General features: G+C 44.2%; 1 protein-coding gene across 1 annotated transcript in view; it reads left to right on the top strand.

Annotated features, from left to right (window-relative positions):
• SYTL2 (synaptotagmin like 2) overlaps positions 1 to 19,260 on the top strand; it is a 90,528-nt gene that overhangs the window by 25,375 nt on the left and 45,893 nt on the right. Inside the window, exon 3 of the mRNA XM_074983692.1 lies at positions 17,807 to 17,955. Coding sequence (XP_074839793.1) covers positions 17,807 to 17,955 — 149 coding nt within the window. The remainder of the gene's footprint in view (positions 1 to 17,806; positions 17,956 to 19,260) is intronic.

The following is a 19,260-nucleotide window of genomic DNA, read 5'->3' as shown; positions in this document are numbered from 1 at the left end:
GGGGGAGAAGGACAGGGCCCACTTTTGGGGTGGGAGGGGTTAGTCCACATTCACCAAAAAAGCACCCACCAAAGTTTCTGTATATGGGCCTGCATATGCCCCTTCATGCTTCAACCGTTATTCCAGAGGATGTGCTGATAACCAGGTGGTTCTTCTCGATAATGACCTGAGCCAGTGCAAACCAACACATTCATTTTTATCATCTCAGTCAATAAACATTTGAAAATGTGCAAAATATCTGAAAATATTCAATACATTTTAATTGGTACTCTGTTTAACAGTGTGATTAAAACCATAATTAATCCATGATTATTTTAGTAGTTAATGGCATGAGACAACTACTGTTAATCGACAGCTCTAATGAGTACATCTGTGGTTGAAATGAGCATGTAGATCAGCCCTTAATTTCCTTTGTGATAGAAGAATTGCTTGTGTACAAACTGTATTGACTGACCAGGATGGGTAGGAATGGTGTCCCTAGCCTTTTCTTGTCAGAGGCCACAAATGGACGACAAGAGAGGGATCACTCGATGATTGCCTGTTCTGTTCACTACCTCTTGGGCATCTGGCATTGTCCACTCTTGGAAGACGGGATACTTTGGTCTCTCCCAGTATAGCCATTGTTATGACTATCCAAGTCAGTTTGGATGCTATGATTCCCAGTAAAATGGAATGGAGATTTAAAAATCTGAAAAATTGGCATGTTTTATGAACATAACTTTTTTCATTTGCATTTAATGAAGTGGAATTTGAATTTCATTCTTGAAGTGTTCTTAAATGCAGCTGGTGTCTCAGACTCCAGCTCTTTCCAATAGTTCATGTTCTTCAGATACCCACATTTTATTTAAACACTCTCTAATGATGCTAATGGATGCTGCTCTTTTACCAGGGCATCTTTCTTGAGAAACTTTCTGAGTGTGCATCTCAAATAGGGGGTGACATGGCAGCCTGTTACCTTGAACCTCTCTTCAGCAGAACAGTGCTGCCATAATTGCTGGTCTACTGCCTCAGTCACCAGTTACTCTGCAAAGATTTGGGTTGTACAGTATCAAACAATCTGTGTCCGTATATTGCAATAAAGTAAGGGCAAACCAGTACTTTTGGTGAAAAAGGCTTGGCATGAGAAACTTTGCAGTAGGGCTGAATTTTAAAGCTGTTCTAGAAGACATTCCTAGCAAGTTGTTCTTGAAAGTCCAGTTCTTAATGGTACTTGAAGGGGGAAACTTAACCATAGAATTCTCCCTGTTGCTTCAGAAATGGGTCTTGCTTTTGCAAGCAGTGAATTAGGGAAACAAGGGTGTTTGTCTGATTTGTGCTTTGGACACATCTGCACTAATCCTGGGGTGGTTTTGTGTGATGCATGCCTTGTCAGGTGGGGGGAAAGAGGAGTTGGAATGAAAACAGAAAGATGAAGGATTGGATGTGTTCATGGTGGGGTTTGCCCAGGGGCACCACCATGGGGAAACCAGCAGTCACAAGAACTGCAAGTCCAACATACTGCTGTTTCTAGTGATCTGACTATGCCAGATAAGCTTCCAGTGTTTTTGTTTTTGCCCGTTTGAGATAGTGAGCTTTCATGAGAGTGACAATAGAATAATGTATCCAGTAGTGTCAGGTGGCATGTTTCACTGCAGGTAAGTTTTTTATATCCTCATTATGAAACTGGTTTCTCAGAAGTCAGAATGAGGAAACTGGAAGCTTGTGCCTTCAGTTACCTACATAGATGACGACCCAAGACAGACTTCAGATTCTTCCTTTTGTAAATAACTGCTCGGTCTTGGTCTCCAGCTAACTATTGCTTCATGGCTGTGCGACCTTCAGAGGTAGAAGTCCCTGAAGAGATGAGATGAACAATGTCCACTAAACATTACACTTTGACAAGGTGCTGAGTGGTGCTTGTTGGGTGTATACTTGCATTTTTATATTGACGGTTTTATATTTCACATGATATTTGTGGTCTTGGAGAGAGAATCTACACTCTGAAAGATCTATGATAGCAATTAGTCTATCCAGGATCTGTATATTGATAGTGAAAAGCACTTCTCAGCTCTGAGCTCCCTTTTTTAAAAAAAGAAAAAAAAAAAAAAGACTGTAAAATTCCCTAACACCCTGTCTGCACAGCTGATCTCTTCTAGCAGCTCCAACTGTTGCTGGCTGGGACTGAGGCTACCCGGGGAGAAGAGTAAGGTGGTAATTAGCAGGCTGGCCTGTGTTTCCCCCATGATCCCTTCCCACCTCACACATACTCGGTGTACATGCTTGCTGTACTTCTGTACCTTTGGGTAAGATGAGTGATCTCATCTCCTCTCCTTCCTGCCTTCCCCCCAGCCAGCACAGTGGCACTGCAGACACTTGAGCCCCTCTTGCAGCTCTTTCTCTGCTGGCTGAAAACACATTAAAGAGTGCAGTGGGTGCTTCCCCCACTCCAGCGCCCCTTCTGAAGCAAGGTGTGTGTGGGGAGTGGCGGTCGTGCTTCCACCCATGTGGGTGCTGAGATTCAGGACGTGGAAAGCTGTCGCCCCTCCCACCTTGTCCGAGTGTGTGAGGTGTCCCCTGGCTTCCCTTCCTCACTCCATTTGGAGCTGGGGCACAGGCACATTTGTCCCAACCACACTGGCATGGGGGCTTGGAGCATGGAGTTGTGAGCTCAGTGAGAGCTCTGAGTGAACTCTCCAAAGACTGGATTCTGCTCTCTAAATATAATATTGCTGGGGAATGGGAAAGAAGGAAATAAAAAGAATTTAACCCCCTCAGAAGAAACAAATTTGGGAGTAAAATTTGAACTCTGTCTCAGCTGTTCCCTGTTCTGGCTAGGGATAGAAGTGAGACAAGTGTAGTCGCCACATAGCATGAGCTCCCATGTCTGACGGGAAGGTGGGTTAAGGACAGAGCTCTGGATTTCCTAGGATTGCCTGCAATGCTTGACGACTCCTTGCTATTTCGTGGTTCATCATAAATATAGCCCAGGCATCCATCCGCAGAGCGTAACATACAACTAAAATATGCTGTGTCTTAAGTTCTAGACTGTGATTGGATGAGCTAATGTGTGGTGGAGTGACTGACCATTGGCACCATGGTGTCTGGAGCTGCAAAATGTTTGGATGCCCTGTTCTGGCTATGTGCTTGTCCACCTCAGCAGAAGCCCATGGAATTGGGGGCAGGGATGTCTATAGCCCCATGGTGCAAGTGCTCCACCAATATAAGAACATGGGTGTTTGGCTCCACCGAAGTTGGGGATCAGATCTCTTGCCTGCCACCCCCCAAGTAATGTGAAAGGGCTTGGCAAGGACCACTGCTGATGGTACAGTGGGATTAAAGCAGCTTCCAGACTATCTGCTCTGCGCCACTTCTGAATCCAGAAGCGGCTGCTGGCATGTCCTTGCAGCACCAGGACAGGGGATTGTGTATTTCTGTGCACTGTTCCAGCCCTAAGCATCCCTGCAGCCAGTGGAAGGTGGGGGTGATGCCTGCAAGCAGCAGCAAATGGAAATCTCTCTTCATAATGACTGCTGCCAGTTTGGGGTGCAGGTCTCTTACAGGAGCCACCTTTGGTAAGTGCCATATCCCTTTTGCACTTCCATCCTCTGACCCAGCCAGAACCTACACTCCATACCTCAACTCCCTCCTAGAGTCTGCACCCCAACCCCTGCCCCAGCCCAGAGACTGCATCCATCACCGAAACTCTGTCCCAGACGCAGTACCCCAGTCCCCTCCTGCACCCAAACTCTCTGAGCGTGCTCCCCTCCCACATCCAAACTCCCTCCCAGAGCCTTGGCCAGGTGGGGTGTGTGGGCATTACTCATTCGTGGCACCACCAGACATTCTACAAACCTGCCACCCGTGCTTGGAACCACAGGAGATGTTCTCGTGACTTCTGCTCTTATTTGTTTATTCCTTCTGTACATTGAGAGGGTGACTAATGGTATGGAAATTCTGGTGTGACAGGCACTCAGCTTGCAACCACCACCCGCTGTACAGTATGTCAGGGCCAAGTCCTTTAATATTAATCTTGGTGTGGTGCAATCCTAAGGGCTCTTGGGGCGGGGGAGAAAAAAAAAACAATTTTATTCTGCTAAGTATCTTGCAATCTCAACTGTCTCCATAATTTTCACTGAGAGTTCATGATGCTCAGAACCTTTATAAGATTGGCTCTCTTGTCCCAGCCTTCCTGTCACTAACTCTGTATTCCATTGCTCCAACAGGTTAGATTCTTCATATTGAAGTTGCAGGGTTGGAGCGCAGTGTGTAGGGAGAGTGCTGACTAGTGAAAGACTGAAATGCACCATGTTAACAGCCAGTTGTGTGCTAGATGTGGCTGTGCCTATAGTAACTTTCATCCCACTAGAGCCCTAAGCTCTCAACAAATGAAGTACGTACAGTACAACTGAAATGCAGTCACACTTGGGATATGGAGGATGGTGTGTAAGGGATACATAGCATGACATGCAATAGAGAGCACTTTAAATGACAAGTCACAATGTTTGCAGTTGGCCACAAACTGCGTGGGTGCCTTTTTGTGGGTGCCCAACTTGATATCCTCGCATTGAGCCCTCGCAACAGCAACTGAAGACCCTGAGTTCTGTGATTTGAATGTATGATGTACCCTTTATATAAAGATAGCTACTCTGTAAGAAACTGATTCCCAAGAGTTTCAAATTGGGCACCCAAAAGTTAGTTGATACTTAATCTCTCAGCCTCCATTTCCCCATCTGTAAAATAGGGATAACACCACTCCTTCATATCATAGGACACCAGTGTTCCCTTTAATTTTTTTCTGTCCATGTGTGGAATGAATTTTGTGTGCAACAAGGCATTTGCAGATGTGCACCAACAACATAAGCACATGATGCTGGCTAGGGGTGCTCTGCCAGTCAGCTGCACACCACCTGAATCTCTCCTGGGTGGCCACCCAAGAGCTCAGCTTAAAGGGAATACTGCAGTGTATTTTTGTTCCTTTGCACCACTAGCTCTAATCCTGGTGATGCATGCCTCTGGAAGGGTGCAGGGGAGAAAAGGTAGGGACTTAGAAGGAAAACCTTATCACAAGGGATTGTGTTCAGGTTGGCATTTGCCCATGGAAGTAAATACATTTGTTTGTAAAGCACTCGGATACCATAGTGATGAGTGCCATAGAAAAGCCAATGAGAAAATTAATAATTCTGTCTTCAAGATTTAAAGAGTGTGCAGTAAATGAGACCTAGGGCCATGCACATGATGAAAATATTACTGTTCACTTGGCTCTCACATGTAGGATCTGCTGTAATAGTGACTCATTCAGCAGTGCTTAGTGCATCAGTCAGTGAAAACAGGACTAGGATAGCATGGAGAATCCCCTGCAACTGGGGCTTGCTGTACAGTTGGGTGTTCTGCCTAGATGTCCTGTCTCACTACCTCAGGATAACTAACAAGCAAAAATCGTTTTGTAGAGGGCTACTAGCATTTATCAACATCATCACATTTTCATCAGCTCCGCCCAGCCACAGAAGTACCCACAGAGGTTTGGGCCACAAGTTATGGAGTGCCTAGTTAAATCCACAAAAGCATGGATCACTTTCTCTATTCTTCAGCACTTTTTTGCTGACGCTGGAGGATTGAATATTTGGCCCACCATACCTCTTTTGGGTCTGAAACCTTTCTTCTTCTTCTTCAGCCAGAAAGTTCTCTGTCTTGGGCAGTCTCTGTTCGTGAACATCTTGCCGTGTGTGTGAGACATGGACCTTAAAGGAACAAGACATAAATATTTCTGCCCTTGAATTGAAAGAGTACAGGGAGTAGCTATATATTTACCTATACCTCACACATGACTAATACAGAAGTAATCACCGGGATTTATAGCTGAACTGAGATCCTAAAGAAGATCGGGTGAAGGAAACATGAGTTTGTGGGCCCTGTGGGTTGGATGCACAGGGGAAGATTGCTGAAGCAGGTATATCTAGGAATGGAGTTTGGGACAGAGGTAACCTGTGGCAAGTGTTATTCAAGATGGTTGACTAGAGGAGTTGTGGGATGGTGCACTTCTCAAGGTGAAAACCATGTAACAGGGAGGGAGTTAGTTGGCCAGTGACTTGTGTGGTATGAGGAAGGCATTAGGACCCACCCAGAACAAGATGGCACCTCTGAAATCCAAATCTGATGAAGTCATTGCTGACGAAGCCAAACAGATGGAGCACTGGGTTGAGCACTACTACGAGCTGTACTCACGCGAGAACGTTGGGGTTGACGCAGCCCTCGATGCCGTCGAGCTCCTACCAGTAATGGACGAACTGGATCAAGAACCAACTGTGGCTGAACTGAAGAGAGCCATCGACAGCATTGCAGCAGGAAAGGCCCCTGGTCAGGATGGTATACCACCAGAGGTAATCAAATGTGCTGCAGACACACTCCTGGAACCCCTACATGAGCTACTGTACCTGTGCTGGAAAGAGGGTGAGGTTCCACAGGATATGCGCGACGCTAACATTGTAACGTTGTGTAAGAACAAAGGAGACAGAAGCGACTGCAACAACTACCGTGGAATCTCCCTCCTAAGCGTCACTGGTAAACTGTTCGCTCGCGTCATCCTTGGCAGACTCCAGAAGATTGCTGAGAGGGTGTACCCCGAATTGCAGTGCGGATTCCGCACAGACAGGTCTACCGTTGACATGGTCTTCTCTCTAAGGCAGCTGCAGGAGAAGTGCAGGGAGCAGAGAGAGCCACTCTACATAGCCTTCATCGACCTAACCAAGGCCTTTGACTTGGTCAGCAGGGATGGACTGTTCAAACTGCTCCATAAGATAGGCTGTCCTCCACGGTTACTCAAGATGATCCAGTTGTTCCACGAAGGCATGAGAGGAACCATCCAATATGACAGCGCATTATCGGATGCTTTCAGAATCAGGAGCGGCATCAAACAAGGATGCGTGCTTGCTCCGACATTGTTTGGGATCTTCTTCGCACTCCTCCTGAAGCACGCCTTTGGATCTTCAACAGAGGGCATCTTGCTGCACACAAGATCTGATGGGAAACTGTTTAACCTTGCAAGGCTGAAAGCTAAGTCTAAGGTGCGAGAAGTCCTCATCAGAGACATGCTGTTCGCAGACGATGCTGCTGTAGTGTCTCACACAGAAGACCAGCTTCAAAAACTGCTGCATCAGTTCTGCAAAGCGTGCAAGGACTTTGGGCTTACCATCAGCCTAAAGAAGACAAATGTACTCGGTCAGGATGTTGCTGAATCCCCATCAATCAGCATTGACAACTATACGTTAGAGGTCGTCCACGAGTTCGTTTACCTCGGGTCCACCATCACTGACACCCTGTCGTTGGACACTGAGCTAAATAGGAGGATGGGAAAAGCAGCCACAACTCTGTCCAGACTCAGCAAGAGAGTGTGGAATAACAACAAGCTGTACACTCACACCAAAATGCAAGTCTACAGAGCCTGCATCCTCAGCACCCTACTTTATGGCAGCGAGACTTGGACCCTGTATGCCCACCAGGAAAAGAGGCTGAACGTCTTCCACTTGCGCTGCCTCGGGCACATCCTTGGAATATCATGGAAGGACAGAGTGACCAACACCGCCGTTCTCGAGCAAGCTGAAATCCCAACCATGCACACCCTCCTCAGGCAGCGTCGACTCCGCTGGCTTGTCCACGTCCACAGGATGAATGATGGAAGGATTCCAAAAGACATCCTGTATGGTGAGCTAGCCTCTGGCAAAAGACCTCCCGAACGCCCCCAGTTGTGCTACAAAGATGTCTGCAAGAGAGACCTCAGAGAGGTAGACATCGAGCTGGACAACCGGGAAGAACTAGCATATGACCGCAGCAGATGGAGGCAGGGGTTACACAAGGGCCTTCAGAAGGGCGAGTTGAAGATCAGACAGCTAGCAGAGGAGAAGCGAGCGCACAGAAAGCACACTAAGGACTTGCCAGACACCCACTACATGTGCAAGAGATGCAGCAAGGATTGTCACTCTCGTGTGGGTCTTCATAGTCACAATAGACGCTGTAAATGAAGTCCTCAATTGAAACTTTAAAGGGCACGATCCATAGTCTATGCAGACTGAAGGATGCCTACTGTGTGGTATTTACTGTACAGTGATGTGACTCTGCACAATGAGAGAATGTGTGTGTGAGCTAGCACTGGTGTTGCATATCAGTTCAGTGTAGGTCTGCGTGTAATGTGCTCTCAAAGTGAAATGTTTTGTTTGCCCGAGTGGTTTTAATCTAGTTGTCATGAGCGATTTCATTCACTCCACCCTGTGCTGATATTTCCCTAGTTACTTAACAGGTTATCTCTTAACGTGTGTGGTTTGTTTGTGTTTTTTAAATCGCCTCTAAAATTTTTTCCTATCCTTTTTGTATCCTTCCTTTTTTTTCCCTAGTTTTAATGAGCTGGACTGTAAAGCTTGATGCAATAGGGGCAGCCCAGCACAAACTCTTACCACTAAGATGTAGTTTCCTTCTGAAAATTGTCAGTGAAATGCAGCAGCGGGTGGCATGGTAATTGGCAATTCAGTGGGTCCAGAACAAAACTATTCAGTCTATGCATGAAGCTGTATTACTGTTTGTTTCCTAACTGCCAAGCTCAGCAACCTAAACCCAAAATCCAACAGTCGGTCTAGATACTCTCTGGCTCAGGCCTCAGTGGCAACAGTTTCTGCAGTCAGAATTTAACAATTCTTTTGACCATGGGTGATCCAGGATAGGCTCAATCTCATTCTTCCAGTGCAGTGTGGCAATGCTAATGGAAATAAAATAGTAGAATATGTAGAACAGTCAAGCACCGATAAATTTGTTTGGAACTTTAAAGTTAGCGCATATAACACTGAATACGTACAGAGAGCAGATAATACCATCACTGGTTATAGCAGAACTCCAGAACTTGTCCATATAGCAATTTAAAGGATTCACAACCATGATTATGGCAGCTGCCACTGAGGAACAACTTTTCCATGCAGAGTGGCTGAGTCAACAGTGGACAGTTTATCCTAGAAGCTTTTAAGTGAGGTATTCATCTTTTTTTTTTTTTTTTTTCCTGACTTGGAGCGGGGGAAGCCTGGGTGCATATATTATCGTGCTCCTAAGGTTTCTTGTCTGCTGGCTCTTTGGTAGAATTAACAAGCTGACTGAGCAACAAGTAGTACTGTGCCACCTTAAGGACTAATACATTTGTTAGGTCACTAGCTTTTGGGGTAAAACCCACTTCATCAGATGCTAGAGTGGAAATTTACAGAATCCAAGGTATATATAGCAGCAAAATACAAAGTTACCAGTCATTAGTAGGACTAATGCAGCAAATTAAATCAGACTGGATGTGTCTCATTTTTAGCATGTGATGCAGAAAATTGAATATCAAAGGTGGGGAAATTGCCTTTGTCATGGGTTAACCAGTAAAGATGTTTTATTCAAGCCGAAGTTTGTTGAAGGTACAGACTTAAATGGCTGCCCCTCTGAAGCCAAATGAAGGGAGTGGAAGTCCTGGTGAGCAAAAGTGAAAGTATTAGATCAGCTAAAATGGAAAGTGGTGAGGGTGAAAGCAATATTAAAGTTAAAGAATTATGGGAGTATAGGGCAGGCAGGCGACCTAGAAAGAAGGGTCTTATGAACATTGTTAAAAGCATGGTTAAAGTCTATTTTTTTAATTTAAAGGTGCAGTGCTCGATGTAACGTATTCTATGTTGGTGCTAGAACTGCAGGTCCAACAGCAGGTAAAGGCCTGATCTAGCTAAGAGGCATTGTAGTCTTGACCAGAAGCTAACACCCTGCCAGTGATTGAACTGCAAATAGGTTTGATCTGTCAGGATTCTTTATCATACAAGAAAAGAGCTAGTGGGGTCTGGTGCAGAAAGGACTGAATCTAATAGCTTTGAGACATAGAATGCTGTTACATGAGCCAGTGCCATTTTGCTGATGAATTTAGCTATGCATTTATATTACAGAAGTGACCAGAAGTGCCATTTGTTGTTAGAGCCCCCATGTGCTATACAGATTAAAAAAAGGGGTGGGGTGGTGGGGAGCATACTTCCCTGTCTTGAGGAATGGCTGATCTCAGGTGGTGAGTTGTGAAACGTAAGGGAGAAGGAGAAAAATCTAGCATAAAAACCTCTATTGCTTGTGTGATGAACTGCCTGGATGGAGAGGGGTTGGTTGAGGACAGGAGCAAGAATAGACTGCTGCTCTTTTTCCCACAACTGGGTGGAGTCTGTGGCAGCTGGGAGAAGTGTCACAGAGGTGGGAGCATGGGAAGAATGTCTGGTATCATGGCAGGAGCATAGTGCTGAAGCTAGCTGGACTGTATGTATCTGGATCAACCAGGTGTTAGAGACTATAATATGTACAATTCTGGCCTCAGCTATAGTACCCTGAGTGTTTCTAGAGCAGTGGTTCCCGATCTACAGGTCGGGATGCAAACATGAGTCTCCATTAGATTTTCTAAGAGTTGTTGGCTGGGCAGCTACAGGCTGCAGGTGGTTCTTTAAGGAGCCATTTGTGGCTGCTGCCACTTACTATTCTGGCTCCCAATCCCTGCCCTGCAGCCCTGAAATGGAACTCAGTTTAATTGTTTTAATGGCTGGCAGGAGGGATCTGGCCATTAAACCAATTAAACTGTGTCTTATTTCAGTGCTGCAGGGCCCCTGCACTGCAGGTGGGGGAAGGGAGTAGGAGGGCTGGGAGGAGCTGCTCAGAGGAGGCAGCGGCTATTTGGGGGTGGGGGTGTGCATTTTTCCCAGGGCAGAACCTCCTTCCTCTCCACCCCCCGGTTTTGAATTGTCTTCGGTCACAGTCTTACTGAATTGTCAGAATGTATCCCTATCTCAAAAATGCTGGGAACCAATGTAGAAGGTTACTTCAAGACAGGTGGCGGCACCATGGCTCTTCTGCATCCCATGAGGGGCTGGCCATTACATCTGCTTTCGTTTAGAATATTTAAATGCTCACATCCTGTTAGCCCAAATATAGCAATGATATTTAGACAAATGCATCTGTATAACACTCTGACCCTCCCTGCGGTCCTTCTAATTTCAGGGTCATGGGTGTGTAGATTATATTGCCACTTCTCACCACCATTTTCCTAACACTCTTCCTTTCATTTCTACCTTTCCAAAGAAAGGAACTAAGGGAAGGGAAATGCTCCTGTGTGATGGTGATGGTTTAACATCTACAGACCGTGTCCCCTCTAGGACTCTGAAGCATGCAACAGAGTGTAGCAGCTTTTCCACCATCCAATAACCATAATAAAAAATATGACCCTGGCCCTAGAACTTATATTCACTGATTAGGCTAGGAGCCTGTTGTGTTAATCAGGCCAACAACCTAAAACTGCTATTGATCATCTTAGCCCTTGACTATAGGAGGGGTTGTCTTAGTTTTGTACATGATGGCTATATGGACTCAATTTGGCTAGAAGGCCTGCATTTTGCACACCTGTGCAATGGGAGGGTGATTTCTTTCTTTGCCCATTCTGTGAGATCACTCTCTAATGGATGTGTCACAGGGTGGAGTATAGTGTGATTAGAACCTTGCTGGTTGAGTTTAGTTCAGCCTTGTGGCTAACTCGCTCCAAGTCCTCTTCAATAATTCCCCTTTATCAATCCCCATGCTGATGTCCTAGCATGTCGACAAGTACGTTAATACCGAGTTACAAGCCTGTAAGGAGAATAAAGCAGGTCTCCTGAAGGGCGCACAGTGGCATGCTTTGTTCCACAAAAGGGCCATTCATAAAAACAGGGTGACCTTGCTAAGAACCGTTTTGCTTGGCAGGCTGCAAAACAGAATGTAAAATGCCTCCAGTTCATGTGACAGATACAAATAGAAATCGGGGGAAAAAAAAATTAAACTTGGATTCTCATTCACCCTAACTGACGTAGTTGTGTTCTCTTGTGACTGGTCACACACATACAAGAGGTATCTCATCCCCACTGGCAGATAATGCACAGTGGGTCTCCAACAGACTGATTTTTATATGAATTTAATACTTAATGTGCCAGGCTGAGAGCCACAGAGCTGGAAATCCAGTGAGCGGCAGAACTGCAATGGCATAAGCAGTGCCAGGGCAAACTTCCCTATAGTTACCCTGCATGAATGAAGTGTCAATATCTGGAAGCTGTGATTAGAACCAGTGGCTGGTTGTTAAAGCTAGAGAAAGTGAAATAAGGCCCAACTTGTTAATAGTGAGAGTTATCAATGTTGGAACAAGTTATCAAGAGAAGGTGTGGGTTCTCTCATTCTCTCCAAGTCCTCTCATAAAGAGTGGATGCCATTCTGGAAGGTATGCTTTAGCCAAACACAAGTAATTAGATCCAGTTTGACAATGAGTGGATGAAAAGTTGTGGCCTGCGGTATACAGAAGTTCAGACTACAAGGCATAAGGGAATCTTCTGGCTTTAAAGTCTCTGGACCCTATTCCAGAGTTCTGACCTTGGAGGCAATGCCGTAGCAGACCACGCTATAAAAGCTGCAGCTTCAGGGGTTCTCACATTCAGTTTGTATTTTCAAGGATGTTTCAACTGATGTACAGCAGACGAACGGTAGTGCGATTGTGGCATACTTGAAATTTAGATGACCCTTTGCTCACTCAAAGTGCTACTGCAGATGTGACTTCAAATGGTGGTTGAATTCTAGTGAAGTGGAGAAAACTAGAACTGTCATTGTAATCCGAATTTGCAATTGACTGGACTTCATCATCATTACTTGACATTGAAACAACATGTCTGAAGAGTATTTGAAAGAATTGTGGTAATTATTCTGCACATAGTTGAATGGAAACTAGCATTCTGTGGGTCAATGAAAAAGCAGAGGTGTGGAAATGGATACTTAGGCCAAGTTGAATTGATGGCTAAACTTGCGCCTGCAATGAAGGGCCATATAAGATGGCTCTTCAATAAAGAAGAAAGATGAGTATTTAGGCCCAGCAATACAAAATGATGATGATATTTTGAAAATATCTTAAGAAGTAACAAGTAAAAATTTTAACAGCATAAAGATGAAATGTAACTCCATTATTTTGGTGAATCGTCTGAGAGGTAGCAGTGTTAGTCTGTGTCTTCACAAAACAAAAAAGCAGTTCTGTAACACCTTAAAGACTAACAATATAGTTTATTAGGTGATGAGACAGACCCATGAAAGCTCATCACCTAATGAATTATATTGTTAGTCTTTAAGGTGTTACAGAACTGCTTTTTTGTTCCATTATTTTGGTTTGTATAGCTGATAGCCATGATGAACAAATGTCATTAGGGAAGTTTAAGGTCCAAGAGACAAAAGTCATTACTGAAGAGCACTTCCTATCATTTTGATGTGTCTTGATGCCCAAAAAAGAAAAAACCACCTAATGGAAGGTACTTGGACAGAAATAAGAGTTGCCATGAAAATGAATTTGAAGAGAGATTAATTGCTAAACATATAGCAGAAGATATGTCAGTAAGTATGGCACTAGCTGAAAAGAGTCCAAAGAAAGAAGGAACTGTTCAGTTACAAAGCAGAGGATCAAGTCAGAAAAGAGATTTAAATTTGACTTTCAGTATTACTCTAGGCTCTGCTCTCATGAAGCTGGCTGGACATTTTGAATTGTTAAAGCACATGAACGTGTTTGGATTCCTGTGTGATGTGGAAACCATTTTAAACTCTGTTTTTCCAATAAGTGAACTGGAAAAAATGTGTAGTAACCTGGAATCAGCTCTGAGTTCTGCTGAAGTGTTTTGGATGTAGACTGGTACGACCTGGTACATGAACTCCACAGTCTTTCTCATGTTTTGACAAAGCCTCTTAATATCCTTGAGACAGTTCAATTCATTTTCAGGAGCAATTTGTCCATTTAACAAAACATGTACTACTCTGCATGGCCATGCCTACGCTTGGAGAAATCTTCAAAATAGCCATGCTAATGGCCATTTCAAAGAATACTAATGAGGCACTGAAATGCATATTCAGTGCCTCATTAGTATGCTGCTTTTTGCTCCTGCGCAGCTCGTCCAGATGGGGGTCCTTTTCAAAAGGACCCTGCCAACTTCGAAATCCCCTTATTCCTGTCTGCTGACAGGAACTCCATCCACCTAATCTATTGTGTTTACATACTCCTTGCTGTGCCCACTACTGAAGTGCCATCATTTCTCTACTGATGGTAACAGCCAGGTGAACTAGCACTTAACGCAGTGTTCAGAAAGAAATGAAAAACAGCAAAAAAAATAGCACTTTAAAGACTAACAATGATTTATTCAGTGATGAGCTTTTGTGGGACTAACCCACTTCATCAGATCAATCTCATTTCCAGTACAGAGGGACCCCCCCCCCCAAAAAAAAAAAAAAAGGTAACAAAAACTGACAAATACATAGGACTGAAGGAGGGGGATGTGGGCGGGGAGAGATGTTAATTGTCCTGCCTGAGACAATTACGAGCCTCAAAGGAAGGGAAGCAGTCCTTGTAATGTGAGGTAAAAGAGTAGAAATGCCTTTGCCAGGGTACTGAGGCCGTTTGTGTGTTCATGAGAAAAGTGGCTTGAAAATTCTTATGTATAAAGCAGAGGAGGGTCAGGTCTTATCTGCAAGAATTCTAACCGATAAATTCTAGTTAATTATCTTGGAAAATTAAAGGGCTGCATCAATGCTGGGGTCCAAAATCCCCATTTGAAGGAAGCCTGTCACCAGCCTGATGGTTAGACAACAAAAACATCCCTCTCTGACTACGATGCTCAGATACCAGAAATTCAGGCAGCATTGACTGGCAAAATAAATAAGCCTTGCCTGGAAAATGCTGGGCAATAATCAGGACATCAAAGGCTCAGTTGGGACTGCAGCTGGCAAGGGAAGTGAAGTGTAACAAGAAGGGTTTCTACAGGCATGGTAGCAATAAGAGGGTTATCAGGGAAGGTGTGGGGCCATTACTGGATGAGAGAGGTAACCCAGTGACAGATGATGTAAGAAAAGCTGAAGTACTCAATGCTTTTTTTGCCTCTGTCTTCATGGGCAAGGACAGCTCCCACACTATAGCGCTAGACAATGCTGTATGGGAAGGTGGAGGGCAGACCTCAGTGGGGAAGGAACGAGTTAAGAGCTACTTAGAAAAAACTAGATGTCCACAAATCCATGGGTCTGGGTTTAGTGCACCCAAATGTACTGAGGGAATTGGCAGACATCATTGCAGAGCCTTTGGCCATTACCTTAGAAGATTCTTGGAGATCAGGAGAGATCCCGGATGACTGAAAAAAGGCAAATGTAATGCTCATCTTTAAAAAAGGAAAGGAGGATAATCCAGGGAACTATAGACCGGTCAGCCTTACCTCAGTACCTTGGAAAATAATGGAAGGGGTCCTCAAGGATCCATTTTAGAGCACTTGGAAGAGGGGAGATGGATCAAAAGTAATCAACATGGATTTGCCAAGGGCAAGTCCTGTCTGACGAACCTGATTAGCTTCTATGATGAGGTGGTAACTGGCTCTGTGGATATGGTGAAGTTGGTGGATTTTATATACCTTGACTTCAGTCTCTCACAACATTCTTTCCCATAAGTTAAGGAGGTATAGATTGGATACATGGACTATAAGATGGATAGAAAGCTGGCTTGATGGTCTGGCCCAACAGGTTGTGGCCAATGGCTCAATATCTGGATGGCACTTGGTTTCAAGTGGAGTGCCTCAAGGCTTGGTTTTGGGGCTGGTGTTGTTCAGTATCTTCCTCAGTGATCCAGATGAGGGACTGGATTGCAGCCTCAGCAAGTTTGTGGATGACACCAAGCTAGGGGAAGAGGTAGATGCGCTGGAGAGTACAAAGCAGATCCAGAGTGACCTGGATAAATTGGAGGACTGGGCCAAAAGAAATCTGATGCGGTTCAACAAGAAGTGAGGAGTCCTGCACCTGGGATGGAAGAATGCCAAGCATTGTTATAGGCTGGGGACTGACTGGCTAAGGAGCAGTGCAGTGGAAAGGGACCTAGGGATTATGGTGGTTTAAAGGCTGGATGTGAGTAAACGGTGTACTCTTGTTGCCAAGAAGGCCGATGGCATTTTTGGGGTACGTTAGGAGGAACATTTCGAGCAGATCTAGAGAGGTGGTTGTTCCCCCTCTGTTTGTCACTGTTGGGGCCACATCTGGAGTATTGCATCCAGTTTTGTGTCCCCCCACCTCCAGTATAGAAAGGATGTCGATGTTGATGTGCTGGAGCAGGTTCAGTGGAGTGCAATGAAAATGATTAAGGGGCTGGAGCACATGACCTATGAGGATAGAGGCTGAGGGATTTGGGCTTATTTAGTTTGCAGAAGAGAAGACTGAGGGGTGATTTAATAGCAGCCTTCAACTTCCTGAAGGGGTGCTCTAAAAGGATGGAGAGAAACTGTTCTCAGTGGTGACAGACAGCAGAACAAGGGGTAATGGCCTGAAGTTACACAAGGGGAGGAGTACGTTGGATATCAAGAAAAACTACTTCACCTGGGTGGTGAAGCACTGGAATATGTTGCTTAGAGAGGTAGTGGAATCTCCATCCCTGGAGGTTTTTAAGTCCCAGCTTGACATAGGGATGACCTAGTTGGGATTGATCCTGCTTGGGGCAGGGGGCTGGAGTCGAACTCTTGAGATCCTTTCCATGTCTGTGATGCTATGATTTGAGCTCACAAAGTAATCTAGTGGCATGATTGCAGCTAAAGAGAATAGTGATGCACCGTAATCATGCCATGCATGCTTTGAGAGAGGACCACAGAACATGATCAAAGTTCATGCGTGAGAGCACCTGGGGAGGGGAGCAAATACTCAAATCAAAATGCCAGAAATTTAGCTAACCACACAATCTGGAGAAAGCTCCAAGTGAATTTGCAGATAGTTTATAATTGTCTACGGGTCTAAAATGACAACACTTAAGTAGCTTTGTGGACTGACTTTCTTCAGCAGAGAATAAAAGGTAGGATTTTTCATAGTCACTTGAGGGAGCTGAATGTCCAGTTCTCATTATTTCTATTCCCACCATGCGTTCACCCTTGAAGATTTTCTTCATGCTTTTCTTTGATTTACTGTGCAAAATTACCCCATGAAAGTAAAACAAAACAGTCATGTAGTACTTTAAAGACCAGCAAAATGATGATTTAAAAAAAAAAAAAAAAGAGAAACAAAACCAACCCTGTGAAAATCAGGCCTCTGTTTGTACATGGTGCCCAAATAATTGGGGAAGGAGGAAAATCTAGTTCTTAAGAATGTGTGTAAAGAAATGAAATACTTGTACGACTGTTATGAAAAATAATCAGACAAGTTGAAATTGAAATATCCCAGTAAAGAAGACCTAAACAAGGGTAATCCTATAACTGGGGTTGGAGACTTCAAGGTGAGCAGGATGCACTATGCAGTGTGTAAGGTTGAATTACTCATTTCAAAGACTTATCTAAAGCACTCTTCTGAACAGACTATTCTGAACAAATAGTGTATTTGACTAAGTTTATGAGTAGCTTTGATTAAATACATGATTTGTTCAGAAAATTTGCTCAGTGCCCAGCTCAATTCAGTGGGAGTTTTTGCTTGAGATGAGTGAGCAAGGATTTCATGAGTGAAAAGGTCGTCTTCAGAAAGGTAGCTTTCTGCCTAATCTAGTAGTAGTAGAAGGAATGATGAAGCAGCAAGAAAGCTGACTTTTAGCTTTTTAATACTAATGCTGTCTCTCCCATTTAATCTTTGGTACTGATGACAGCCAGTAGCCTTCTCTCTCCTTCCTTCATTCCTTCTTCCCTCCAGTCCTAAATTCCTAAAGTTTGGTTATTCTTGCCTGACTTAGTATTTCCTACCCATGACTAATGTATCTGACTTTTTATTTTCTTCACATTAAATAAGTACAATCTTTTCCCTTTTGCAGGCATTTACCAGAAAAAATTAAGAATGAGAATCGGCTTAAGAATATGAGTGGGCAGTGGTTTTATGAAGCAAAGTCAAAGAGGCACAGAGATAAAATACATGGAGCAGATATCATTAGAGCATCAATAAGAAGGAAACCCAAAACACTGGGTAAGTTTACTTGGGGGATCTTGGTATAGTGACAATCTTCTTAGCGTACCTAAGGTGTTTTGCCCTTTTAAGGTAAACAAACATAATGAAATACCTCCTAGGCAAGGGGGGTGGTGGTGGTGGTAGTAGTAGTAGTGTTTGTTATGAAGTACATTCTTGTGCTATATCCTGTTACTACTAACTGTAGATATGAACGGGAAGGATTGTCGTGTGTTTCCAGTTCAGCTGATGATTCTTTGTGATCCTTAGCCAATCGCAAGGGTTCAAACAAATGCTGATTTGGGATGCCTCTGCTCTTGGGTGCTCAGTCTGAGAATGAGATAATTTGCTGGTTCACAGGAGGTCAGCGTTATCTAGCAGCATTCCTAACTCTTCCACTGCTTAATGGGATCTTAGAAGACATTTAGGGGTAAATTACAGCTAAATAACAGCACAGAACACTGAGAGCCAGAGCTGGTGGCTGTAAACAAACTTTGTGGGACTACAGGAAACTTGGCCACACCCATGAGAAATGTTCATTATGTTAACTAAAATCGTGCCAGATTAGAGAGGTTCAGCTGGCACTGTCCTGTTAAGGTGTTTGTAAAGTGGTTTATATTCACCTGATTACTCAGTGCAAATCTCAAAAACTTTGATTTTTTTTAATATTTGCAAAAGGGTATGTTCTTTCAAACTTAGTATCTTTCTCCATATTGTTGCTTTTGTTATGAAACAGCTCTGAGCATTGGAAGACTATTTCTATAATCGAGTTTAGTGTGTCCTTTTTTTTAGGAGAAGCTGCAAAACTAAGGTATTTTTCTTGTCAGTATTTGATGAAACTTGTAATGCTTATTGTTAGCATAAACCCTGTTTATGATTAATCTTTGTGCGTATGTAGTCATTTGCTTTGTTAGAAAATTTATCCACATCAGTTCCAGGCTAAAACTCATCCCTGTTTCTAAACTGAGATTATTCTGCCTTCTTGATAGTTATCAAACTGATTCACCTATCCTTTAGTGTAAGAATAGAATCAGATATTGAGATCGTGTTTGGTTAATGGTCATGTCAGAGTTTATGCAGCAGTACATGTCGGTACTTCATAGCAGTACCTCTGCCAAAATAAACTAAGGTTTCCCCCGGCTGGGGATCCCGCAGCTGTGGCTGCTGTTGGGGGTCTGCATCCCAGTCAGCTGCAGGATCCCTCTTGTCCCCCAGCTGGGGATCCTGTGCCTGGGGCTGGTGGCGGTGCTTAGCACCCCAGCTGGCTCCCTGCTGTGGGGCAGCAGGGTACCCCCTGTCCCCTGGGCAGGAAGACTGGCCAGTAGC

This window comes from Carettochelys insculpta, chromosome 1, assembly GCF_033958435.1.
Source record: "Carettochelys insculpta isolate YL-2023 chromosome 1, ASM3395843v1, whole genome shotgun sequence".
Lineage (NCBI taxonomy): Eukaryota > Metazoa > Chordata > Testudines > Carettochelyidae > Carettochelys > Carettochelys insculpta.
The sequence above is the reverse complement of the archived record's forward strand: the minus strand, read 5'-3'. Positions and strand labels throughout refer to the sequence as shown.